Source organism: Linepithema humile, chromosome 6 (assembly GCF_040581485.1).
Source record: "Linepithema humile isolate Giens D197 chromosome 6, Lhum_UNIL_v1.0, whole genome shotgun sequence".
NCBI classification, from domain to species: Eukaryota; Metazoa; Arthropoda; class Insecta; order Hymenoptera; family Formicidae; genus Linepithema; species Linepithema humile.
This window is the reverse complement of record NC_090133.1, coordinates 13,143,282-13,169,480: the sequence shown is the minus strand read 5'-3', so window position 1 is coordinate 13,169,480 and position 26,199 is coordinate 13,143,282. Positions and strand designations below refer to the sequence as shown.

Genomic DNA, 26,199 nt, shown 5'->3' with positions numbered 1-26,199 from the left:
TTCACATTGGACTCGGAACAAACTATAGAATCTTTGATTTTTCCAAATAATTAAAAAATGATACGTGGACTGTTATTTAGGCATTGCTCCTTATCGCTGTCAGATCCGACCCTGGTCGTAATTTGGATGCACAGAAATCTCTAATTGATTTCATCAACAACTTTTGTCGAAACTTGTTATTAGTTATGGGTTTATCATTATTTTTAATGGATTTATTATTTTTTTTATGAGTTTATCATTATTTTTTTTATTTTATTTATATTAGACACGCTTTCTTTGAATGAATGCTTATGCCAGTACAAGTAGCATTCCGAGTTATCGAAATGAATGCTCATGCCAGCACAACTGGCATTCCGAGTGCAAGAGTTAATAATAATCAATATTATGAATCTAGATACAACTTTTAGTGACCTTCTTTCTTTGATATATCTATACAGGAGGTTCCAAAGTTAAACAATAAAACTTTGCCAGTATGTTTTATAAGTAGAAATAAGAAAAAAATGTTATATAAATAGAGGTCCAGAGACGTTTTGAACGTTGTCAGGTTGCGTTAAAAAAAATTGGGTGGTTCCATTTAAAAAAATGAAGATGACTTTCAAATCTCCGAAGCACCTCCATCCAAGGTCAAATAATATTTCTATCTTTTTTCCCCTCCAAACCCTACAACTTTTATTTGAAACATTTTTTACCAAAATGCTATGTTTTCGAGTTATTACGGTGTGAAAGTTAAAGTGGGATACTCTGTATACGCACAGGGTGTTTCATAATGTCCGTCTAACCGCTCGTGTTCAGGTAAAGTACGATAAACTGAACAGAACAGTCCTTTTCCGTTTTGCAATAATAATTGAAATATTAATTAAAAAGAATTGACGAATGATAGCGCGTTGCGCGCGGCTAGACCGTGAGCTGTACGAGCTGGTGGATCAGCGACATGTCACACAGCAACGAAAAATAACAGCAATATGGAGATCCAGTCTCACGCGCTGTTTCTGCCATTCGCTGCCCGCGTGTTTCTCCTCTCGCCGTGCGCTGTTGTTTTTCGTTGCGCTCTACCTGTACATGAACGGTTGGACATGCATTCTATATATATATATATATATATATATATTTTTTTTTTTTGCTAATAAGAAATCTTTTCTTCTATTAAAAAAAAATTTTTTTTTAGTATTTTTAAAGTTTTTTTTTCTTCTCTTCTACTCTTTATGATATCATTCTCTCATTTTTATTTGTTATTGTATAATTTGCTCTTGATTTTTTTACCTTTTTCTTACCTTGAATTTCTTCATTTTCTTTCATATTCTTTCGTTTGCATGTAAGTCTTTTCTTTATATTTATTATATACTATTGTATTTTATTCTTTCTTCTGTTTGTGCTTTTTTTTTCTTATTTTCTTCTGTGTGTTGTTGTACATAACTCCAGTTCTTCTCTGCTTCTAAACGTGGTTTGACTTTACTTTGTTTATTTCTTTTATCATTTTGATCTTTTTCGCTGCCTTTTCGTTCGCTATTACATAATTTATGACAGATGAGACCCTCTTCGATGTATGTTTATTCTTTTTTTATAGTAGCTTTTATTTCATATATATTCTTCCTTCTAATTTTATCTACTAATAGTCTTGTTTTCTTGCTCTCTACTTTGTCTGAAAACATTCTTATTATTCTTGTCTCATCCTTTTTATTGATCGATCGCCCTTTGCTTTTTATTATTGCATTGTAGTTTCTTTCTATTAGATACTCTTCTTTTTTCTTTTTTATCTTTTGCATTATCATCTCCGAAATTTCTTTCACATTTTGACTATACAATATTATTATTCTCCACATATTTCCGTTGTATATTAGTTTTGTTTCTATCACTTGATTTTGATCTTGATCTTGGTTACTCAATTCTCTATTCTTTAGTGTATTCTAAATTCGCTGTCATGATGATTGTGCCTTTTGTCCTCTCTCTTTTGCATCTCTTTTTGCCGGTGTGCAATTCTATACATATTTGGTCATTTTTTATCCTTTTTATTTAATTTTCTTTATTTATCCACATTTCCATTAAATCATTATGTCAAAGTTCAAATAATTCCACGTTTTTTGCAATCTGTTTAACTCTTTCGCTCTCAACGCCGGCTATAGCCGGCATATTCCGTGAAATAATTCGTGGATACTAGCGCCGGCTATAGTCGTCGCACGCGAAACAGTAGCAAAAAACAATAAACTGTAATGAGTGCATAATCGCCACGAAACGATCTTTATATAATACAGATTACAGTCGCCTGATATATAAGCACTCATATTGAAATAGGAGGTATTTATTTCAAAATGTATCAATGATTTTAAATACATAAGCGTAAGACAGCAGATTCAGAACGCCAGACTAGTCCGCTCGGTAAACGTACGCTTATAGCACGGAGTCCCGTTCAGCGTACTGGTGGCCAGTTCCACCGTAGTGAAAAGGTTAATACGCTTGCTATATTCCAAAAACACTCTCTTCCTCTTCATCCCAGCCACCCATTTTTTAATTTTTCTTTTCTTTCTTTTTTTTTATTTTCTTGTTCTAATTTGTTTTCTCTCTCGTTCCATCTGCATTTATTTTTCATACATATCTTCATGTATCCAATATATATTGGATACATCTATATTAGAATATAGATAATATTTATATTGAAACAGTAAAAAAAGCAATTTGTTATAGCATACATTTTATTTACAATAATGCAAAAATAATGATTTTACTTTTATGTAAAATAAAACTAATCAAAACAAAATTTTTTTACTTACTTTTTTGGTTGAAAAACTGACTTTTTTTTGCATGTTTAGTAGTTGTCGATAATTAAATGTTTTAGACGCTTCTTAAGATTAGCAGTGTTAAAATTCAATAGAATAATTTCGTAAGTCTATGTGCCGTTAAATGGATTGAAAGAGCAGTTAAGAGTTGTTCACATTTTTCCATTCTTACAGGTTTTTTTTACAGCCAAGTTTTAGTCATACTTTACTTTTTTTCCAACTTTATTCCAATTAATGAAGAAGTCATGAAGTGTTAGATTGCCTTACCGCAGAATGTGTTGTAGAGAGCTGCTGCATAAAGGGAGCAGTCGAATGAGATTATTTACAAAATGTCGACGAATTTTTGCATTTCTTGTTCCGTATGTGAAGTTTAGAAATTCACAGGATTTAACCAAACGAGATCTTATTGAATAAGAATTGTTATTAAAAAAATAATTTTAATAAATGTTTAACTCTTTTCACATTTATCTCAACAATTTTTATTTTACAATTACAAAATTTCTATCTTGATTTTTGAGTTAAAGATTCTTGAAACTTTCTGAAAGTTGTACATAAAAGCTATTGTTTGAATATTGTTTTAATTGCCACATTGTTTATGATTCAAAATTCTAAAAAATGCCGATTATTGATTTGAATTCAGCTTTTTTAAAAACTCCGAATTTTTATATAAATTTAATTTTTCTTATAGAAATTATTATTTGTGATGCGTGTGTGTATAGTAATATGTTTTTATTTCTTAACTTTTTTTGTTATAAGATTCAGTGATGAGAATTTTTTTCGAAAGTTCTTGCTAAAAGTTTTATTAACTTTTTTAATTTTAACTTTGCTCTATTCGACTTAAAAATTTACATATTTACTAGACATGTCCACTTTTTTCGAGTTTTGTACATACATTTTACATTAAAAGAAATTTCATATAAATTTTTTTTAATTCACGGCTGTACAATACTTTATTTTTTATTATAATTTTTTTGTTGAAATTTTAGTGTCGTGAACAAAGCATTTTTTTTTCTTCGTGCAATTTGGCACATTTTTCTCGCGCTCGGTTGCCTTGGAAATCCATTCCGTGATTCAAATACGTTTGAAATATCAGAGAAACCACAACGGTGCTCGAAATCCAACGTTAGTATCCTCGTGGAAATAAAGAAAAGGTGAGTCGATCCCCCCGAAGGATGCGGTTTTCCACCTCATTTCCGTGCGAAGAGAGGGAACAACGATTGTGGATAAGAATTCAAGATTTCTTTCCCTTTTCGCCCTCTTTTTTCGGTTTTTACTACTCTCTCAATCTCCTCCATTGTGCCCTCCCATAGTAAATGGTAAGGATCATCCGGCAAATCGGATTTTTGTAAGCGCCGCTACAGTGAGTGATTTTTCATGTAGCTGGACAATATCGTTTCTCTCGATAGCTTTAAAATTCACTTCTCGCAATGTCAAGTGAATCAAAATTTGTAAAAAAATAATTTTTTTCTAATTAATAATATTTTAATTACATTTTGTTTATATTTTAAAAGATGTTTGATTCCTTAAATGCTCATGACGCATATGCACGTCATTTGAAAACTGCCCGCAGTAATGACACATACGACTGCGTCGTTTCACAAAAAAGTACTTTATAGAATTTATCCAAAACATGGATATTCTTAAGTTTCTGGAATTGTTATGGAATTGTTCTGGAATTGAAACTTGAAATTTTTGAATTTAATATAGTAAACACACAAAGTTGAAAAATTTTTCTCTATTTGCACTAGATTTCTAAAAGTTGTCATGGTTTTTAAATTTTAATCTGACGTCAAAGTTTTTGAAGAAAGTATTTTTTTTTATAATAAACAAATTAAAATTTATTGCAATCTGAGATTTTTATTTATAAGTTATATTTAGATAAAGTGTCGTCAATAGTTATATTTGAATTTAATCATATTTTATCTTAGATTTATTATCTTTTATTCTTGAATGGTGTAACTTATTTTTTAATTTTTAAATTAAAGATTCTGAAACTTTTTGAAAAAATTTCATATAATATTATATTTATTGTTTGGACATCTATATTTACAATATATTTATGAATCAAAATTTCAAAATTTTCCTGCAAAATTGAATTCAGTTTTTAAATAACCTTTACGTAAATTTAACTGTTACATATAGAAATCATTTTTTATATTGAAGCGTTTTTATTTTTTAACAATTAAGGAGTTAAAATATTCGCTTTCTGGTACTTCCAAGCATTATTAAATTCTATGCTATAAGTGATTAATGATACTTTGATACGTTCAAATCTATTCTTCTGTAAGTTGACGGTATTTTGACGATATTATTTCTTTAAAACCACTCATGTTTGTTGACTTTCTCTATCGGAAGTGTGAAAATGTCGTAAATACATACTTCAAACTTCGAATCCATGTATTTTCAGAATCTCGCAAATCGTATCAAATTTCTTCTTTAAGTTCATGGCTAGATAGGTAGAGATCTCTTCAGCTGAGTCCCCCGCGTTTCGAACGATCTTTTGTCGTTTCGACTTGTTGACCTATCTAAAAGATCTAGTTTCGTATTTTCGAAAACTTAGCGAACGATCGTGTGTAATGGGCTGCGTTTTATTATTCGAGTGCGGAAACAGTGTGAAGGCGGATCCTCTTCTTTTATCTGCTTTTGCGTCGATCAGATCTTATTTCATCTTAACGAAAGCGACTTCGTTGATTTCTTATGATTGGATTGATTCATTATGATTGGCGCTCTTTGATTTCGTGGAAAAATTGTGTTACAATTTAGGTTTTTTGGAGTTTAATTTCGTAATTCGAACTGAAAATCTTGTGACACATAAAATGAGGAAGAAAGAAAAGGAAAAAAATACAAGTCACTCCTAAATACGTTATATGTAGGAAGATGGATAGGTTACTTCGACCAGTACTTTTACTCCGGTGAAACTTGTAGGAGACGACGATTTCTTTTGGGAGAAATAATCCTAATAGGCCAGGGTGAGGCATATTTACAATCTATAATAGAAAGAGATATTTTGCGACCAGAAGAAGAGGAACGGAGAATTGTAGAAGGGGCACAAAAAAGAGGGTGATGGGAGTGAAGCATCCTTGACGATTCTAGGATACTCTTTGTCAGTATCCTGGGGTTCTTGCTGTATAAGGACCATTTCCTTTCTCTCTTTCTCTTTTTCAACGTACTCATTTCTATATGAAATCTCATATCTCATTTCTTTCTCTTTTTCATCTTACTTTTCTTTCTCTCCTTTTCTCTCTTTCGCTGTATCTATCTTTTCTTTGTTATTTACTTCTTTTTCGTTCCACTATATATTTTTCTTTGTTTCTTTTTCTATTGATTTTGTTTTTTATTGGACGCCTATATCCGTTTTTTTTTTTGCACTTTGACTCTCCATGCTATTTTTGTAACTTTTCAGCCTTGTCTATCTGCGTATTTTTCTTTATTTTTTGGTATGATTACGTATAAGATCGGAATATTGTGTAATCGCGACTCTTAACCTTTTCGCTATGGCGGAGTTGGCCGCCAGTATGCTGCTGCTGTACGGGACAGTTGAGCCGCGAGTCTACACTTTGCAAACAGAGTAACATCTAGTATTATGCAAATTATTGATTTTTTATTCAAATTATTTCAAATTAATATACAGGGTGTCCTATTTTAATTGACCACCTCTGTTAACTTCGCAGGAAATGGTCAGATAAAAAAATATTCTCCACAAAAGTTGTTGGGTTTGGAGGGGGACATCCGATGGTGATATTGGTTTAACCTAGAGTGTACGTGCCAAGATCATATCGAGGTCAACTTTGTTTTTTTTAAATAGAACATCCTATTTTTGATTCCAGAATCTAATAGCTGGTGTCAAGTGCTTTTCAAAACACTATAATGAAGTTATTTTTTATTAAGTACTTTTTGAGTTATGAGGTTTGAAAGTTACAGCATTTTGACATAAAATACAAAATATCTTGTAAAACATTCAATTTTCGGGAATCTTATCTTAATACTTTTATGCACAAAATAATGAGACGAATCATTTGGTATAAAGAAAACACTTAGTTGCTTTCAAGAAAAAATATGTAATTTGCAACATGCAACTGCATACTTTTTTTTAAAACCAATGTGTTTTCTTTATACCAATTCATTTGTCTCATTATTTTGTGCATAAAAGCATTAAGGTAACATTCTCAAAAACTGAATGTTTTACAAGATATTTTATATTTCATGTCAAAATACTGTAATTTACAAGCCTCATAACTCGAAAAGTACTTAATAAAAAATAACTTCATTATAGTGTTTTGAAAAGCTCTTGATACCAGCTATTAGATTTTGGAATCAAAAATAGAGTGTTCCATTTTAAAAAACAAAGTTGATCTCCATATGACCTTTAGCATGTACACTCTAGGTTAAACCAATGTCATCATCGGATGTCCCCCTCCAAACCCAACAACTTTTGTGGAGAATATTTTTTTATCTGACCATTTCTTGCGAAGTTAACAGGGGTGGTCAATTAAAATGGGATATTTTGTATAACAAATTATAAAAAAATACATGTTAGAATAATCTTTAAAAATATAGTTAATAATACAGTTTTGTATGGAAAATTTCGAAAACGCTCTGCGATGAGTGACTATAGTCACCTTTAGTCACAGATGTCTATACTAGTACTAGATCGCTAACTTCGTCAAAAGAGCTGAGGCCGGCAGGATTTCCGGTTTCGGCCATGACACCCTACAACAAAATGGCGACAATGCTTGTGTAATGTGTATAGGCCCTCACACACAAAATGACATAACTGCATATGCATAGCATAAGACCGTCTCGACCAATGAACATCTAGCATAAAGGTGCCATATTGATTTACATAGCATGTTCATTGGTCGAGACGGTCTTATGCTATGCATATGCAGTTATGTCATTTTGTGTGTGATGGCCTTATATCTGTACGTGCGTATGCACATGTGATACCCGGCGTGGTGATACAAATTGATAATATTGTAAAAATTCTTGAAAGATGCCGAGCAGTTGTTGAGCAGTTGTTGAGCAGTTGTTGAGCGGCCATTTTGTTGTAGGGTGTCATGGCCGAAACCGGAAATCCTGCCAGCCTCAGTTTTTCCATACGTCAAAGCCTAAAGTTAGCGATCTAGTACTAGTATAGACATCTGTGCCTTTAGTATACAGCGAGCGTTTGACGTTGGGTGACTATAATCACCTTTAGTAACGAAAGGGTTAAGGCGAAATAATCTCTTGTAATAATTATTATATTTGATATAGCCTATTTGAAGTTCAAGAATTTTTATGTTTTTTTCTAAACAGATATTAGTTTTATTCACTTATTATTATTATTTATTTATTTATTAATGGTATATAAATATTTGTGAAAATTATTATACTCCATTTTTTTTACACTTATTGCTCATTTGATAATATTAAAAATTTTAATATGAAAAATGTTTATTTTAGAAATTTTTATATAATATAATTTATGAGGTGCAATCTAAAAATAATGCATACATTTTTATCGGGATGAAAAGATATTGTCTTATATCTTGCTACAGGTGCAAATATCTCTTTGTAATCGATGCCACGTCTTTGTTCGCAGCCACGCACTACTAAACGTGCTTTGTATTTATCTTTTGTTCCATCTTGCTTCTTTTTTATTTTAAATATCTAACTTCCAAATATTCCAATATCTTCGCCGGACATCTGTTATGGATATAAGGTGCAGTATTAATTGTTTCGGCCTATAGACCATTGGGAACTCCAGATTTGTAGTAACATGCAGCGTGCCATTTCCACGTTCTATTAGCACGCTCAACGATGTCGTTTTATTGAGGACAGTACTCGACATTTAGCTGTCTCTTGATCCCTTTTTTCTCAAGAAAATCGTTAAATTCTTTGGATAAATACTCCTTCGCATTATAGGTACGAATTTTTTTTATTTGACAACCTGTTTCTTTTTTGCGCGCTTTTTATAAACCTTGACATCCGTTATTACATCTGATCACTTTTTTAACATCACGACTTCTACGTATCTAGATTTGTCATCAATAAACATTACAAAATACCTTGCTCCGCCTAATGAGATGACATTTATGGGGTCACAAATGTCAGAATGTATTAGTCCGAGCTTTTCTTTTTCTCTCTGACAATGAGTCAAACTTTTATAAGGAAGTTGGTAAGTCTTGCATTTATTACAAATTTCGCAATTAAGTTCTGTGGACCTTTTATATTTAGACCAATTACCATCTCCTGAGACTTCAATTTTTTGAGATCTCTTATGTTCAAGTGGCTAAACCTTTGGTACCAACGTAGAAGGTTATCATTCCTGACATCACGTGCAGCCAGGACTCGTGATTGTTCAACTTCGTCTATACATATAACTGTTCTTGTCTTTTAGCTATTAACTAGCTGAGTGGTAGACTTTTCCGAAAGATTTGTGCCAAAAGTGGTAAGAGCCAAAAGTTAAAATATCAAAAAACAGTGAAACATGGGTTTAAAGTTTTCGAAAAAGCAACTTTTCGGAATGAGTGTGGATCCTCCCTCACGCCCTGGGGGGCGGGGGGGGGGAGGGGCAGAATAGGGGTGGAAAATGTTAAATGGCACTATGGATCGAGTGGGAATTATTTGAAAAGACGCTTCAAGACAAGAACAATGATTTTTGAAAATGTTTACTATGACTTTCCAGTCAAAAGTGGAGGTGGATCAAAAAAGGGGGGTGGACTTCCGAAAAGCTATCTCCTCCGATTTGGCTTATATTCAGTCTAAATACTTATTTTATCTAGTAAATAATACTCCCAAATGGATTTTTGGTGCAAATGCCCTCTCCGCCCCCCAGCCCTCCTCAAAGGTTCAAAAATAAAACTGTTTTTGTTAATTATTTCAGAAAGTATTCATTGTACGGAAAAAGTTGTCAAACAAAAAATGAAGCTCATAAAAAGCTCTACAAATAAGGTCTTATGCATATTTTACCTAACTCTAATATTTTAGTCGTTTTAACAATTAACAGTCGCCATATTGGATCCGCCATTTTGAATTTTGCAATTTTGACAACAGATTCGAATTTAGCAGCCCAAAAAATCTTAGGATATCAAGTTTTATGCAAATCTGTTGAAAATTAGTGGAGTTATTTAGAAATGTACATATATGATACATTACCACTCAATTGGTTAATGCTATAGAACTATCATGTCGATTTACAAATGCGCATTTTTTTTTTTTAAGGTCACTGTGTAGCCATTATCACTCATACGAGACACCGACAATAGATTACTTCTAAATTATCGCACTAACATTGCGTCTTTTAATTTAATATCGTTTATTTTACTGTCTCCTCACTTATTTTTATATTACCAGTGCCTCCAGATTCAACGGAGAGTTTTGTAGCAGTATAAACGTCGCAGTTCTTATTTGCATTTGGTTCATAAAATTTCTCTTTGTGACACATATAGCTTGTTGCGCCACTATCTAAACACCACTGCGTTGATTCTTGTGGTTCGATGCATGCGGTACATGCAAACATTGCATCTTATACATCATTTCCTGTGTGATTTGTGATTTGTGATGTGATTCTTGAGGAACGCTTTGATTTGCTTTTGCACTCTATCGATTTATGTCCAATCTTGTTGCGCTTATAGCACTTTCCTGTAAACTTGTTTTTCATATGTTTCGTATGATTGTTCTTCGTATTTTTGATAGATCCTTTATTATTTGCCATTAATGCTTTGTTTTCTAAATCTTGACTTTTGCAATCATCTTGATCGATATGTCGCGTTTTCTCTTCAATAAGTTTCGTTTTAAGAAAGTCCATTATCGGTATATTGTTCTGTGACTCTAAAGCAACACAAAAATTCTTGGTATAATAATTGGACGGTAATGAATTCAACATTATTATGGATGCTAGTTCTTCTGGTAACTTTATTCCAGCGTCTTCTAATTGTCCTACTTTATCAACGAAATTATTTACGTATTCCACCATGCTTTGTCCTTGTTTCTTCTTCATACGATACAATTGCTCGTATAAAACGGATTTTTTTACCGAGCTCTTGGATTCATATATGCTTCTTAATTTTTCCCATGCCTCTTGCGATGTTGTTGCCTTTTTGATATGGTTTAATTGTTTCTTCGAAATGCTCAATAGGATCAACGCCAATGCTTCCTCGTCTTTCGATATCCAGACATCACTATTTTCAGGTGTGTGAATCTCGGTTCCACTTGTATACTTCCATAGTTCATTGCATACGAGTACACTTTTTATTTGAATCTTCCATGATTCGTAATTAATATCGTTTAATTTCTCGATATTTTGTGTTTTGATACTGATAGACATGGCGGACTTCTTTTTCTTTGTTTGATTAATGACTCAATGGGTACAACGCTCCTCACCGGGTATTTTCCATTTATATGCGCTTGTGTCAACTTGTGTCGATTTATGTCAACTCAAGTTAGTAACCTCAAATACAATAAGTGGAAAGCATTTGGTCAACTACGTTTAACCACGCTAGACTCACCATCTGAGCAGAGTCAATCGAAGTCGACTTGTGTCATCGACAAAAAGCGACACAAATATAATGGAAAGCAGAAATAGTATTAGCAGTCACCTTGTGTCGATTTGTGTTACTAAATGGAAAATGCCTATAGAGCCAACATAGCGGACTTTTTAGGATTTTACTGAGCAACAAGACTTAGGGCCTATCCAGACAAACTTGCATAGTTGCATAAACATGCATAAGGAAATTGGTTCATAAGCAAATGCATAAAGAAATGGATTATATACACTGTGGAGCATAAATGAGGTCCTTTTTTGGTGTAGATAGGTGTAGATGAGCGCGTAATCGGTGGATTGTCGTTGCACCTACTATCCAAAGGCCAATAGTGCGCTTATCTACACCTATCTACCCCGAAAATGGACCTCATTTTTGCTTCTCAGTGTACAATATAGAGTCCCTATAGATAGAGTCTGGCCAGCCTTCTCCGACTCCACTTTTTCATGTCTCTTAAGGCCAATGTCCACGATGCTAGAAATCGGTCCGAGAAACATATAGCCAATAAAATTGCCGTTTCCATAAAAAATGCAAGTTGATTGGTTATAGATTTCTTGGACCGATTTCTAGCATCGTGGACATTGGCCTTTAGTGTCACCAGTTGGAACTAATCCGCAGTGTGGCGCTAGTTGTTCTTATAGACCGTAGTAGAGCAAGATCTATAGAGAGAAGGTCACCTCAGTAAAATCACGGACTAAGGAATAGAGGGACCGAGTCTAAAGTCCTAGTTTAGGCGAGAGGGGATGGTAATTCAAGCGTGCGGGGGGGACTGCTTTCCGCCATATTGATGTAGCGATTCTCACACAGAGATTATGTGTCTGTGACATGGTTACACTCGTGTAGTGGTGCCACTAGACATAACGAGTGACAAGCGTAAAAAGATTAGGCGGTTTTATTATTGGTGTACTATAAATTTTATAAAATACTTTAACTTTTATTACTCTGAGGCTCTGCATACAGTAGACAAAATATTAGAAATAGCAATAATTATTTAATATTAAAAAGAGGAATTATTTTACATCTAACAAGAAAATAAAATATATTAATTAGTTCCAATTCTTATTTCTTAATTCATGCATTAATTTTTTCTATTCTTTTTATTTTTAAAATAAATAATTCCAATTTCTTATTTCTAATATTTAATAATTATTCCTATTTTTATTTCCTATTTTGTTTATTGTGCGCAGGATCTGACTTTTATTTCTCACACATACGCAAATAGTGAGTTCTATGTGTGGTGATTACTAAACGAATATGGCGGCCCCCCCCCCTCCCCCCCCGCCGCAAACGTGCTCCACCGGTACAGCTTGTGCTCCGTCCCTCTATTCCTTAGTCCGTGAGTAAAACCGATTGTTGGCGAGAGACGATGAAGGAAGGGGGGAGCTAGAAACAGCTTGTTGGCGAGGGACGATGAAGAAAGAGGAGAGCATGATGATCTCATCTGCCAACAGTAGCTGTTTGAGATAGCTTCTGTTCGCCGATGAGATCATCATTGCCTCTCTCCGTTCGCTCCTCTCTGCATTTGCCCGTTTTGCCGCTCGTCCCTCTTTGCGTATGAGGTAATCTCTCTATAGATCTTGGTAGTAGAGCACTAAAGCTGTAGGTATTCTCACGTCTGCTCACCATTGCGCCATTTTCGTTCCATTCCTCCACTCCTTGCCCTCTCGCCTCTGTCGCTGAGCTGAGAAGTTTATGATGATTAGGTTATGTCTTCTAAGCTGCTCGAACTCTGTGTTTACGTGTATTTTGATTATCCGACTGTGGACAAAAAAAAGATACAAAATGCCTTGCTGCGTTGTGGTTAATTGTACCAATAGAACAGAAAAAGGCGCTCGATTATTTTTGTTTCCTGCGGATGATGTTCGTCGACAGCAATGGATACGTAATCTCCGCAGAGAGTCTTGGACACCAACCAAATATTCGCGCCTCTGTGAAGTAAGTTTATTCTTTTAAATTTCCAATTTACGTAGCTTTCTGTTTGTTTAGAATCATGGATCGTTTTTTTAAGTGTAGTTTAGATTTGTCACCGTTTGAAATTACATAAATATGAATAACTGTAATTAATAAGGACATTTATCTTATAAGCAGTTTTTTATTTCAGAAACATTTTGAAGAATCACAGTTTGAGACTGGTCGAGCAGATAATTGGCGAAAATTAAAACCAAACGCCATACCAACACTTTTCGATATACCTGATCCACCTGCAATGAATAAAAATGAAACAGATGAACCAAATACAAATGCCACTGCTGAGAAAGACGTAAATTTTTTCATTAATTTTATGTTTATATTTAATCACTCGTACGATGTGTACAAGAGTATTAGTCACGCCCATAAATATAATAATAATACATAAATGAATAAATAAACAAACAAATTAATATATCATTTCTTTTACCTTACTGTAATGCAGCGCTCGGAATTAGTTGCATATTTCGCGCCGATTCTGGAGACGACGCCTCCTGTCCCCCCACTACCGCCTGGCCGCTGGCGGCCGAGCCGCCGATAGCTCTGGTTCAGGAGCGTTTTATATTAGAAATAGGCTGGATTGTTTAGGCATCTCTCAGGAAATCGTAACATTTTCTTCACTACATAAATAATGTTTATTTTCATTAATACATAATATATATATATTTAATTATTAATGAAAATAAACATTATTTATGTAGCAAAGAAAATATTACTATTTTTTGAGAGGTGCCTCAACAACCGAGCCTATTTCTTATATAAAACGCTCCTGCGCCAGAGCTATCGGCGGCTCGACCGCCAGCGGCCGGGCGGTAGTGGGGGAACAGGAGGCGTCGTCTCTTGAATCGGCCCGAAATGTGCAACTAATTCCGAGCGCTGCTGTAATGTATCATAGAAACTTACGTCTTTCTCAGCAGTGGCATTTGTATTTGGTTCATCTGTTTCATTTTTATTCATTGCAGGTGGATCAGGTATATCGAAAAGTGTTGGTATGGCATTTGGTTTTAATTTTCGCCAATTATCTGCTCAACCAGTCTCAAACTGTGATTCTTCAAAATGTTTCTAAAATAAAAAAACTGCTTATAAGATAAATGTCCTTATTGATTACAGTTATTCATATTTATGTAATTTCAAACGGTGACAAATCTAAACTACACTTAAAAAAACGATCCATGATTCTAAACAAACAGAAAAAGCTACGTAAATTGGAAATTTAAGAGAATAAACTTACTTCACAGAGGCGCGAATATTTGGTTGGTGTCCAAGACTCTCTGCGGAGATTACGTATCCATTGCTGCCGACGAACATCATCCGCAGGAAACAAAAATAATCGAGCGCCTTTTTCTGTTCTATTGGTACAATTAACCACAACGCAGCAAGGCATTTTGTATCTTTTTTTTGTCCACAGTCGGATAATCAAAATACACGTAAACACAGAGTTCGAGCAGCTTAGAAGACATAACCTAATCATCATAAACTTCTCAGCTCAGCGACAGAGGCGAGAGGGCAAGGAGTGGGAGAATGGAACGAAAATGGCGCAATGGTGAGCAGACGTGAGAATACTCACGTTTTATAGTGCCTTAGCCGTAGTAGAGCACTAAAAATACAGGTATTCTTGTCTGTGCCATTTTCGTTCTATTCCCCCACTTCTTGCCCTTTTGGTCCCTACAAAGTTCGAGTAACTTAGAAGACATAACCTAATCATCGTAAACTTCTTAGCTCAATGACAAAGGGGCAAGAGGGCAAGGAATGGGGAAATGGAACAAAAATGGCGCAGACTAGAATACTCACGTTTATAGTGCCTTAGCCGTAGGCTGTCAGATTCTGATCTAGCTCAAATTAAAGAGATATGGAAATGAGAAACTTAAATTTATTGTCTCATGTATATTTATGTAAATAAATAATAACGAATTCTATTATTTAACTCAAAAATTTATTTTATACTGCAATATACCTCTAAGTTTTACAAAATTTGGATTGCTTCTTTTTTAATTGATTTTTTTAAATATTATCAATATTACACGCAGTGGCATGTTTTTGTAAACGCATTCTAATAAAAATATTTGATGGAAATTATTGAGGTCAGCATTTCATGTGCATGTTGATGACACGGAAATGTCAATATTTTTACATATTTTGATCAATAATATCATTAATTACATCCTCAAAAACAAATTTTGAATGATAATGTTTTTGAAAAATGGTCTCGAGTTTTATAATAAAATTTTGAAAACCTTTATTTGAATGAATTAGCAAGTTAGATGATTTTGAATTGAGTAGAGAAGCTAGTGCATTCGAAATGTAACCATCTGATTTTTAATTTTTTAAAGTATTATGGCAGTTTGTACATTTTGTTGTTTTTAATATATTATTACATATATATTCTGTCGTATAGGATAAACAATCTTCCATATTTGGAAGAGAATAATCGTGTTCACAAAGGAAATTTTCAATTTGCCAATCGTCAACTTTAATTGCTAGCCGAATTTTTTTTTAACAAATTGATAGAGTTTTTATGCTTTTTTAAATTAAAAATTTCTTTTAGTTCAGACAATGTAATTAACGGTTTGGATTCAGTTCCGATGTTCATGCAATTACCAGTTTTAGGAGGTTTTAACACCGCATATAGTAAAAGAATACGATAAATTTGCAGAAATGTAGGAATAGCTGGATGATCATTGGAACCTCCTGCTTGTCTAACTGAACCAAAAAATCTCTACATAAAGCAAGCAAGGAATTAATGCGCATGCAAAAACATTAATATACATTAATATATTGAAGTGCAACTGTAATATAATATAATGTTTATCCACATATTCTGATTGTAAATGTACTGTAAATTTAATAATTATTACAAAACATGCAAAAAATTAGAAAATATTTTATTCTATTTATATATTGTATAATACAAATTTTTATGAAAAGAAATAGAACAAAATATTTTCTGAGTCTTTGCAGGCTGTTTTCATGTAATTCAATAATTATTAAATTTACAATACATTCACAAATTAAAATTTGGCCAAACCTCGAGAGCATCTTGATTAATTTTTCCAGAAAGCACACTTTCGAAACCGATGCTACTTAAGTAAGTTACCAAATTTAAAGTCGAACGTAAGGTTGTTCTCAATCCTTCTGCTGTTTGCCTTGTAAGAAACGAAGATTCTGGCAAGTTACCATTCTTGAAATATGTTTCCCATTCATCTAATTTTTTTAAAGAGGATTCTATAAGCTGTAAAATTATAATACATTTATATAGTTTTGTAACACTATTTTGACAAAAATATCTTACTTTATAATCATTGTCATCTGGTTTCACGCCATGACCTGGAGATTTTCGATTTAGTGCGTCGAATAAATCATTCATCCATCGGCAGAATGAAATTGTTGCTGTAAAATCTTTTAATTCTGGTAAAAAATGGGTATAGAATTCTAAAGCTGTCGCCATAGTATTACTGAACATCTGGAAACAAATAAGCGTCGCTTATGAAATTAGCAGACAAGAAAGAGCTAAAAAAATAAGTTTTTATACTTGCACTGCCAAACAAACTTTCATCATTTTTGCTGAGCTAGTTAGATATATATGGTTTGCCGTAATTTTTGGACATAAGCGAACTTTTCCAGGTATTGTATGATCTTTTTCATACATCACACGAAAATAATTCCATTGTATACAAAGCTGTTGGGGATCCATCTGAAAATAATATTTTACAATTATACACTATAAATAAACAATTTTGAGAAACAATAAACGATGCTAAATGAATACAGATCTGAAAAATTCCATAAGATTATTTATAATACTCTTATAATTAATTATTATAAGAGAGAATTATAAGAAAATTAATTTTTTTATCAAAATGGTTAAGTGTAAATGCTTAGAAAAAAGTATGCACGAAAAAGGATATAAAAAAGATTGGAAACGAATGCAAACACGTTTTAAAACTTTAAGGCATTAGTTATATAATTATATAATTACAGTTATTATAAATTTATTATTGACTTATAATTTCATAACTCATACAGCACCGAAAGATTGCAGAAACATTGCATAAACCTTACATTGAAACATTGTAATATTGCATGAAAATTGCGAAATGTTTCTGCAATGTAACTGCAAGCTTGCGGCAACGTTGAAATGTCCGCCTTTGGAAATATTACAATGTAAGACTACAGTAATGTTACAGTGCAATCTATTTGTAACATTGAAACGTGTTGCTGCTATAAATATATAGAACGCTTCAGATTTTAATAGATGAACTTTATTAAAAATATATAGACATTTAAAAGAGATAAGAAAAAACTCGTTGCAATTGTGTAAGTTCACAATCTTTTTGCATCCAAACTCGGATATGCGCATCACCGCGCCAGTATATATATGTATGTATGTATGTATGTATGTATGTATGGTAAAAACACTTAGTCTAATATAATTAAATAATAAAAATTAAACTAAATAATAAAAATAATAAATAATAAACATTAAATTAAATAATAAAAATAATCAGATAATTAAATTTAAATAATTTATATTATAAAATTTTATTTATATGGAAATTCGACTCTACATACAATAAAAGGACGATTTTTATTCATTCGGACATTTATCTGTCCGATTTCTGAACAATCAGTTCAATATCTGAATTCCCTGTGTTGAGGTCGTATCAGAAAAATTAAACTAATAAAAATAATTATTATGTCTTTAATCTTACTAGCCGCTCTTTGCAAGTTTTATATAATCATCATGACAAACTTAAATGCGAGATAGATTGCGCAACGCGCGTCGCATAGCGGTAAACGAACGAACTAGCAATTACTGAATATTGCTTTTGTAATGTTTATAGAATGTTGCTGTCACATCTTCATGAAATATTACAATTACATGTTCCAATAATGTCTCAACAATATTACATTGCAACTTGCAAGATTATAACATTGTTGGAATGTAATTACAATGTTCTGTGCTGTATGGGTAACATTTTTTGTTATTTTGATGGAATATAAATAATATAAAAAGCCAACGAGAGATCAGAGCTAAGTGTTCGTGCGTGTATATTAAAAAAACATTTACAATAACATTGACGTTTCGACCTGCATTAGATTTTCTTCAGAATTCATCTTACAATATAATACATAAATCAAATTTTAAAGACGCTTTCGGAATGATTTAACAAATTTAATTTATCATCGCTTAAGTATCTGATAATCGCACACTATTTTTTTATTTCAAGTTGTATGAAGTTAAAGATGAGGATACCAACAAATCAATTATTAATAAATTAATATTTGTAGTCAATAATTAAGTCAGAAATTAGTGAACCATTTGTTTGGAAAAATATAAATGATGTAACAAGTGATCACTTGTATTTTATTTACTGACATATTAGTTAAAGTTCCATTTTTCCAAACAAATCTCTGACTTCACTAATCTCTGACTTTCATTTACTAAGTACTGCAATATAACCTCTACTAAATCTTCGCCGCTTATTGAATATATGTAAAAGTTGTGTTATAGATTGCATCAACATGTATTTTATGTTTGTAGAATATGCTATAACACAAGTATTTATGATATTTATTTTTTCTTTTTGACTTAATTTGAAATTTTTATATGTGTTTCATTATATGTATTATTTGTGTTTGAAATTTTTATTTCTATACATTTTGGCCTTATTGATAAACCGACCGTTTAGTACGCGTACTATATTTGTACTAAATCTGTTATTGAAATATTACATTTTTAGATCTAGACTCCAACTCAGCTAACTTCAGTTTTGAATTATGTATCTTTTCGTTGCTTTAAGTTGGTAACAATGCTCAAAATATGACTCACTAAGATGTTACCACGTGTTACTACATCGGTAAGAGAAATGGTGATGAAATAAATTCTTGCGTGTAAACGGACATCACTTTTAAGGAGTTATAATTACGGATGTTACCAAACCCGATTAACGTTACCGTGCAAACGTACACTGCGATTGGCCAGTTTTATAACTACGGATGTTACTAAACCCGATTAAGGTTGACGTGTAAACGTAATCTATAATATCCCTTAATGCTTTGTCCTTTAAATCCGTGGCGTGTCAACTCGCTGGTAAGAACGCGCAGTTTATTTCTATAAGTCTATGGATTCGATCTTCGAAACGCACATTAGCGTTCACGTGATACATGAAAAGTGAGGTACATTCTAGTATTTTCGGTTACATTTTAATTTTGAACATTTTAATTATCAATAACGAAGAAGAAATAAGTGAACATGAATACTGTTCTGCTTCTCAAGTTTATACCACAGATTTAGCCGAAGAAAATAATCAGTTTGATGAATTAATATAGAAAATGTCCACAGAGATGGTGATGAGTTGTTAATAGATGCAATAAGAGAATATCTGCATTTCTATATTTTATCTTTAAAAGAATAAAAAGATGTACAAATGAAAGAAAACTTGTGGAGCGAAATTGCATCATTAATAAATATGTTAAGTAAGATTTAAAATTGTATAATTTTTTATTCATGGTATTTGATGCAAAAATACATATACGAGGGCTGTATGATAAGTACCCGTGTTAGGGAAGAAAACGCATTTAAAAAAAAATTTTTTTTACTTATTTTTCGACATAGTCTCCTTTCAGCTCGATACACTTAATCCAGCGATATTCCAACATTTTTATACCATCCAAAAAATATGATTTGTCGAACTCCGCAAAATAGGCCTCTGTTTCGGCGATGATTTCCTCGTTTGACGTGAATCGCTTTCCGCTAAGCCATTTTTTCATGTTTGGAAATAAATAGAAATTGCAGGGAGCCAAATCTGGAGAATAGGGTGGATGAGACAACAATTCGTAGCGTAATTCGACCAGTTTTGCAGTGGCGATTGCGGACGAATGAGCTGGTGCGTTTTTTTTTTTTTAGTGCAAACGCGGCACCCATCTCGCCGATAGCTTTCTCATGCCCAATTTTTCGTGTAGAATATTTTGTACGCGTTCAATTGAGATGTTTACAATGTCAGCAATCTCTCTGATCTTCACCCGGCGGTCTGCTAACACGATATCATGGATTTTGTTGACCTATCCTCCATAGTTACCTCAATCGGACGACCTGGGCGCTCTTCATCAAAAACGGATGTTCGGCCACGCTTAAATTCATTGAACCAATATCTGATGGTAATCATCGAAGGTGCATGGTCCTTATAAACGACATGCAACTTTACTTTGATTTCCTCACACGTCTTCCCATCCAAAAAAAGGAATCGAATCATTGACCGATATTGCTCTTTTTCCATGGTTGCAAACAAACACAACCTTGTCCACTTTCAACAGTTGTCAAAACAAAACTACTCGATAAATCTGTTTGAAATTTTGACTGGCGTTGTTTAAAAGATGACGTTAAACGATGGTATACAGACTTTGAGTCAATGATGCTTTCTGTCGTTAAACACGGGTACTTATCATACAGCCCTCGTATATATATATATAATATATGTATATAACACATGCACACACACGCGCGCGTGCATGCGTGTATGTAAGATAAAATCATTATAGTTGCAGATTGTCAAAATCGATGGTTACGTTTACATGAGTGGTTCACAAGAGAATAACGATTTCGAGAATTAGAAATGCCAAGTGGTAATGGGATCACTCACTGAACCATATTTTCTTTATATAACAATCTTGTTTCTGGAAAACCATATTAAACGGAGAAGGTTAAATTAATGGCAAATATAATAAATAAATACATAGAATATGAAATAATAACGCTTAATTTTAATTTTCAGATCTTTTACAGATGTGACTAATCCGATTGTTAAAAATAAAAAAAAATGATTCATTGAATATACCTTCTCATTAATTTAAACACAATTGAAAATTTCTTACATCAATTTATTTCTAGTACAAACTCAAATAATTCTATTTCAAATTTGTCCTTATCTGTTTCGCTAAAACAGCCAAAGTTTACATCGAATCTAAATAATAACTCTTTATCACATCTCCACCCTAATACTGTGCAATCAAAAATAGCTCTCTAAAACTGCGCAACCAGAAATAATATCTAGAACAAATTTTATTCCTATTGCTTTAAATCTTGAAGAAAATAATACATTTTAAGCTCATTTTTAATTAACCCATCGAAAAGATCTTTTTTGTAAAATATATAATTTTATTATTACATTTTAATTTTATTGAACATTTTATTATCAATAACGAAGAAGAAATGAGTGAACATGAATACTGTTCTGATTCTTAAGTTTATACCACAGATTTCCTATTATTAATATAGCTAATCCTTGCGTCAACATATTTTCTTCATCCATTATCTATAAAAAGAGAATATTATATTATTTTAAAAACATTCAAATATTAAATATTAAGTACATACTTCAAAAGAGAGATATTACAAATAAATTATAAAAATTTATTACATATTTTTTTAAAATTTTCTAAACTTTATTATACATATATGCATATATTATATACGCGCATATACAAGATATATCAGTGTGTCATAACAGTTAATTTGACCAAAATGAGAGAGAAATGTTTACATTTGTAAAGTCTTGACAGAAGCAGGTAGTGTTTCGGTCAGGTTTTCCTTAGTTAGTGAAACACATTCAAACTATGGTCTGATAATAGAAAAGAGTGTTGTGACCAGCCATTAGAAAGCTCTTGACATGCATTTTCCGAATCTTTTTTCAGAATTTAGTTATTTCAGTTAGTATCAGAACTACACCGCATTTTGTAAAACTCGAAATTTGAGGAAAACTCTCTATAACTAAAAAATTCGTGGGAATTTGAAAAAAATGACAAGAATAAAGTCTTATTTTTTGCGTAGAATTTGAATCCTAAGTTAAAATACATCCTTCCTATTTGAAAATACCGAGATAGCACTTCTCCCCTCATTCGCCCAAAAACCCCGAAGAGCGATTTTTGGGGGTTGAAAAGAATAGTTTCATAATCTACGGTATCGATATACATAGTATAATTTTTTGCCCCGAAGCAAAATGATGCATCCTTCTCGAGATGTTCAACGATTACGTTTAAGCAGGTTACACACGTTTAAGTAAACTTATCAAGTATACATGTGCAAGCACGCTTGTACAAGTTTACTGGAGCATGTAGATAACAAAACGGCACAGTTATTTTGACTTGCGCAAGTGACTAGAGCAAATATGAAAAATCATTCGATATACTTGCGTCAAAGTGGCTTGCGCAAGTAAACGTGTGAGCGTGTGTAGCGGCGTGGCAGGCTCAGTTCAGACCAATTGAAAGTTAGCGAATTAAAGTAATTATGTTGAAACATATACCAAAAAATTGCTCTTTAAATGCTCCTTTGATATCTGTAATTGTTTCACTCATTTAATTAATATTAATAATGCTATTACACGAAAACAAGAGAAGAGTTACCAATTTTTACTTAGCAAATAACTTTATTTACACTTATTTTTTTTAAATCTGCTCTTATAAAACGATTGCTCCTCAATTACTTTTTTTATTCCCATTGCTTTAATTTTTGTGGAGTTTTTATTTATAAAAATTAATAAATGTTGATTATTTGATTGTGGAGCTGCACATACATACTTGTTTGCACAAGCACGCTTGTGTAAGTCTACCGGAACGTGTAAATGACAAAACTGCACAGTTATCGCAAATACGGTACACACGTTCCGATAGACTTGCACAAGTATACTTGACAAGCTTATTTGAATGTGCGTGGCCGGCTTTACGAGAATCATTTTTCTCGTTTTGCTAATTTTTCTTTTTAAATTATATATCTATTTACTTTTTTCTCATATACAGAATGTACATTTGTCTGAGAGAAATTACGAAACCTTTCGTAAACGGGTCGAGCACAATAAACTGAGCAAGAAAGTGATTTATCGTTTTACAATTTTTGCAATAATTATTGAAATAATAATTGAAAAGGTAGTAAATGAGCGCGCACTTTGCGCGACAAAACTATGAGATGTATGCGTGCTAGCGATAAGTATTGCACGGCAACGAAAAATAGAGCTTCTGGCCGTTCGCTGCTTACATATTGTGTACATCTGTCATCGCTGAGCGATCAAACTTTTGCTATGTGACACTCGCCGCTGGCACGCCTAGCACACGCATAGAACATACATTTCACAATTTAGTACGCAATACGCGCGTTTATTTGCCAATCCTTTATAATTAATTTCTCTTTAATTATTACGAAAATTGCAAAACGGTTCGTAATCTTTCTCAGACACCCTGTATATGAGAAAAAAGATTAATAGATATATAATTTAAAATGAAAAATTAGCAAAACGAAAAAAATGAACCAAAACTTATAGTTTAAATTAGAATTTTCGCGCGACCTGTAAACAGTACTACATCAATGATGAAAAGTGGATACAGTATTGAATGTTTCAAGTGATATCAGATAAAAAGTGTGACACCAATAGAGAAATCTATTTTTGTGATATATATTTACCGTGAAATTGACAATTAAACGTGATGTTTGTTTATCCTTTTTGTCTAGTTAAAAATAAATGCTAATATTTTTACTTTATAAATTTTGTAGTGTAATCTATAAAAAATCGGTAAATTTGATATTCGAAATTTCAATTAAATTTAAAAATTTATGATTGTATAAGTGTACACAGCTATATTATGACAGCTTTGTTAAATATAAAATTTGTTGTATTTATAAATTATATCCAAACATACGTTGTAATAGACTAAGTGTGGTTTTTTTCTATGTAAGTTTATAAAATCATTAAAAGATAAAATACAAGCAATTTGTGTGTACATGCGCGCGTCCGTGTGTATATTTATGATATTTGCTACTGTACTATATGAGCACCTCAGAACAAAGCCTAATACATTTAAGTGCTCTGGGCTAACAATATCAGGCGCTCTTTTTCATAATTAAAAAAAATCTCATTTTTATTTTTACATCAGAATGCTGGTATTATTATTTCATAAAACAATAAAAACATAAAGATATAAATTAAAGATATAACAATAAAGATATAAATATATAAATTAAAATAAATTAAAAAGTCGATTTGTTTAAAATGTAATAAAAGTGTAAAAGACAATTTCATCAGTACAAAATAAATAATTAAATAAATAAAAGACCCTTGTGAAATGACGGCGGCCGCGGCGCTCACCGGGCGTAACGCCCTAGAACTGCAGCCCTATTAACCCAATGGTTAAGGTGGCTTTGCCTTCTAGACGTATATTATGTTAAGTCACATGAACATAATTTTTTAGGAGAAGGATCTGATTTTTCGCTTTTAATATGTTCTCAGTAAATACTTACATATATATAATGTTTTGCAGATTTTTTTGTATTCGCAATGGGGGCGTTACAAGGCAGTATACAATATACGCTCCAGCGTAGGGCGTAAAATTTAGAGGAGCGCAAAATTTTAATAGGCGCCAATAATTTTGGTGTCCAAAAACATGTAAAAATCGCTCGGTCTCCGATGACTCGCTTCTACCCGGCTCGATGCTGCCTACTTGTAAAACTCCGTTTAATCGCGTGGTGGTCAGAAAAATATGACTTTTTTTTCCAGCTTTGCGCTGGAACGCGCGGGTGAATTTCAGCGTAGGGACGTCTAAGACAATCGTAACGGCCCCGATTCACAGATATATTAAATATCAAATTTTGATATGTTTCAGAAAATCAAGTTGTGTGATTACAATATATGATTTTAATGTGACTTAAAATTACTATTTACCTGGTGAATGTGTCATTACATTGTGACTTGACTTTATTCAGTCAATAAGTAGTTTTTATAGAACAAAATCTAACACATTTTTATGTACATTGAAAATCAATAATGTCTTAATATTAGAATCAAATTTTGACAATAAAGGAGGGAAGAGAGGGAACACTGTTTAGATACAAATATCTACAATAGGATATCCTCATAGTAGGATATTCTTATGTCATAAATGTCGAAAATATTGACTCAAATATTCACTCCACGGTGTAAGTGGGCGAAATATAAATTGGCGGCAGCTGTCGCATATTATCTGAAAATAATAAGTATCAGTTATTACCTTGTTTAGTTTATCTATGTATGAATTAAACTAACGTACGCGTATGATCATCTCACAATAAGATAATTTACTTAAAAAGATATCTAAAAATTGAACAAATGTTTCTGATTCTTAATTAAATTATATTAGAGAGAGAGAGGGGGGGGGGAGAAAGGGGGAAGGGAGAGAGAAGGAGAGAAAGAAAGAGAGAGAGAGAACTATTTACAAAAATAAAAATTATAACAATGTGCGTACGTGCGTGCGTATAGTGACTATAATTCTTTTTTAATACATTTAAAACTAATATCTTTAGCGATGATATGAGTATTTATTAAAATCATTTATTTAAATTTTTTTATTTTTAACCAGGTATTTTTCATAAGTAATTCTTAAATAAAATTTGTGCAGAAACAGAATTGCGCAAGAGTAAAAAAATGTAGGAAAATGTATGTATATTTTTCTTTTGCTTTTTCTAATTATATGTCTTTTAAAATACAATGCACAATTAGATGAAACATTTCTTGCGTTAATACTCGAGATTCAAATCTTGCAGCTTGTATTAATTTGTGAGATAAGGTTTTCAATTGTTAAAAATTGTTTGCGCGATATCAAAGGTAAACGTATTGTTATCATTAAAAACTAACAATAAGTTAAAAATCTGGTGAAGGCGTCAGATAAGGCGCCATTGTTGATTGGATCACAACGAGAGAATCGATATCCTTCTTCTTCCTCTTCTGCTTACAGCGTCTCCCCCCCCCCCTCTCACGTCCCTCCCTTCCTCCTATCGCTCTGTCTCTTACTTCCGCGCACCTACATATAGTTTACCTTCGAACACGTCTCTCTTCTCCCCTCGTTCCTTTGCCTGGGCTATGGGTGCCGTGGGTGCCGTAGCTGCCTCCAATTTCTCCGGTGACGGTCTCATGGAGGAT

General features: G+C 32.6%; 2 protein-coding genes across 3 annotated transcripts in view; one reads left to right on the top strand and one right to left on the bottom strand.

Moving 5' to 3' along the window:
• The window catches only part of Rat1 (5'-3' exoribonuclease 2 Rat1), an 84,909-nt gene that overhangs the window by 34,952 nt on the left and 23,758 nt on the right, over positions 1-26,199 (top strand). Inside the window, exon 16 of one of the 2 annotated variants that reach the window (XM_012376709.2) lies at positions 20,801-20,963. The exons of the other annotated variant lie outside the window; for it this stretch is intronic. Within the exon in view, the coding sequence (XP_012232132.1) occupies positions 20,801-20,856 (56 nt within the window). The 3' untranslated portion in view covers positions 20,857-20,963. Of the gene's footprint in view, positions 1-20,800; positions 20,964-26,199 lie in introns of those variants that run through there. 2 annotated transcript variants of the gene reach the window in all.
• Positions 16,018-20,538, bottom strand: LOC137000422 (histone-lysine N-methyltransferase SETMAR-like). Its single transcript, XM_067356877.1, has 3 exons — positions 20,341-20,538; positions 16,791-16,952; positions 16,018-16,490 (listed from the first exon to the last, which is right to left on the bottom strand). Exons 1-3 carry the CDS (start codon positions 20,536-20,538, stop codon positions 16,263-16,265), a joined length of 588 nt encoding a protein of 195 aa, XP_067212978.1. The 3' UTR covers positions 16,018-16,262.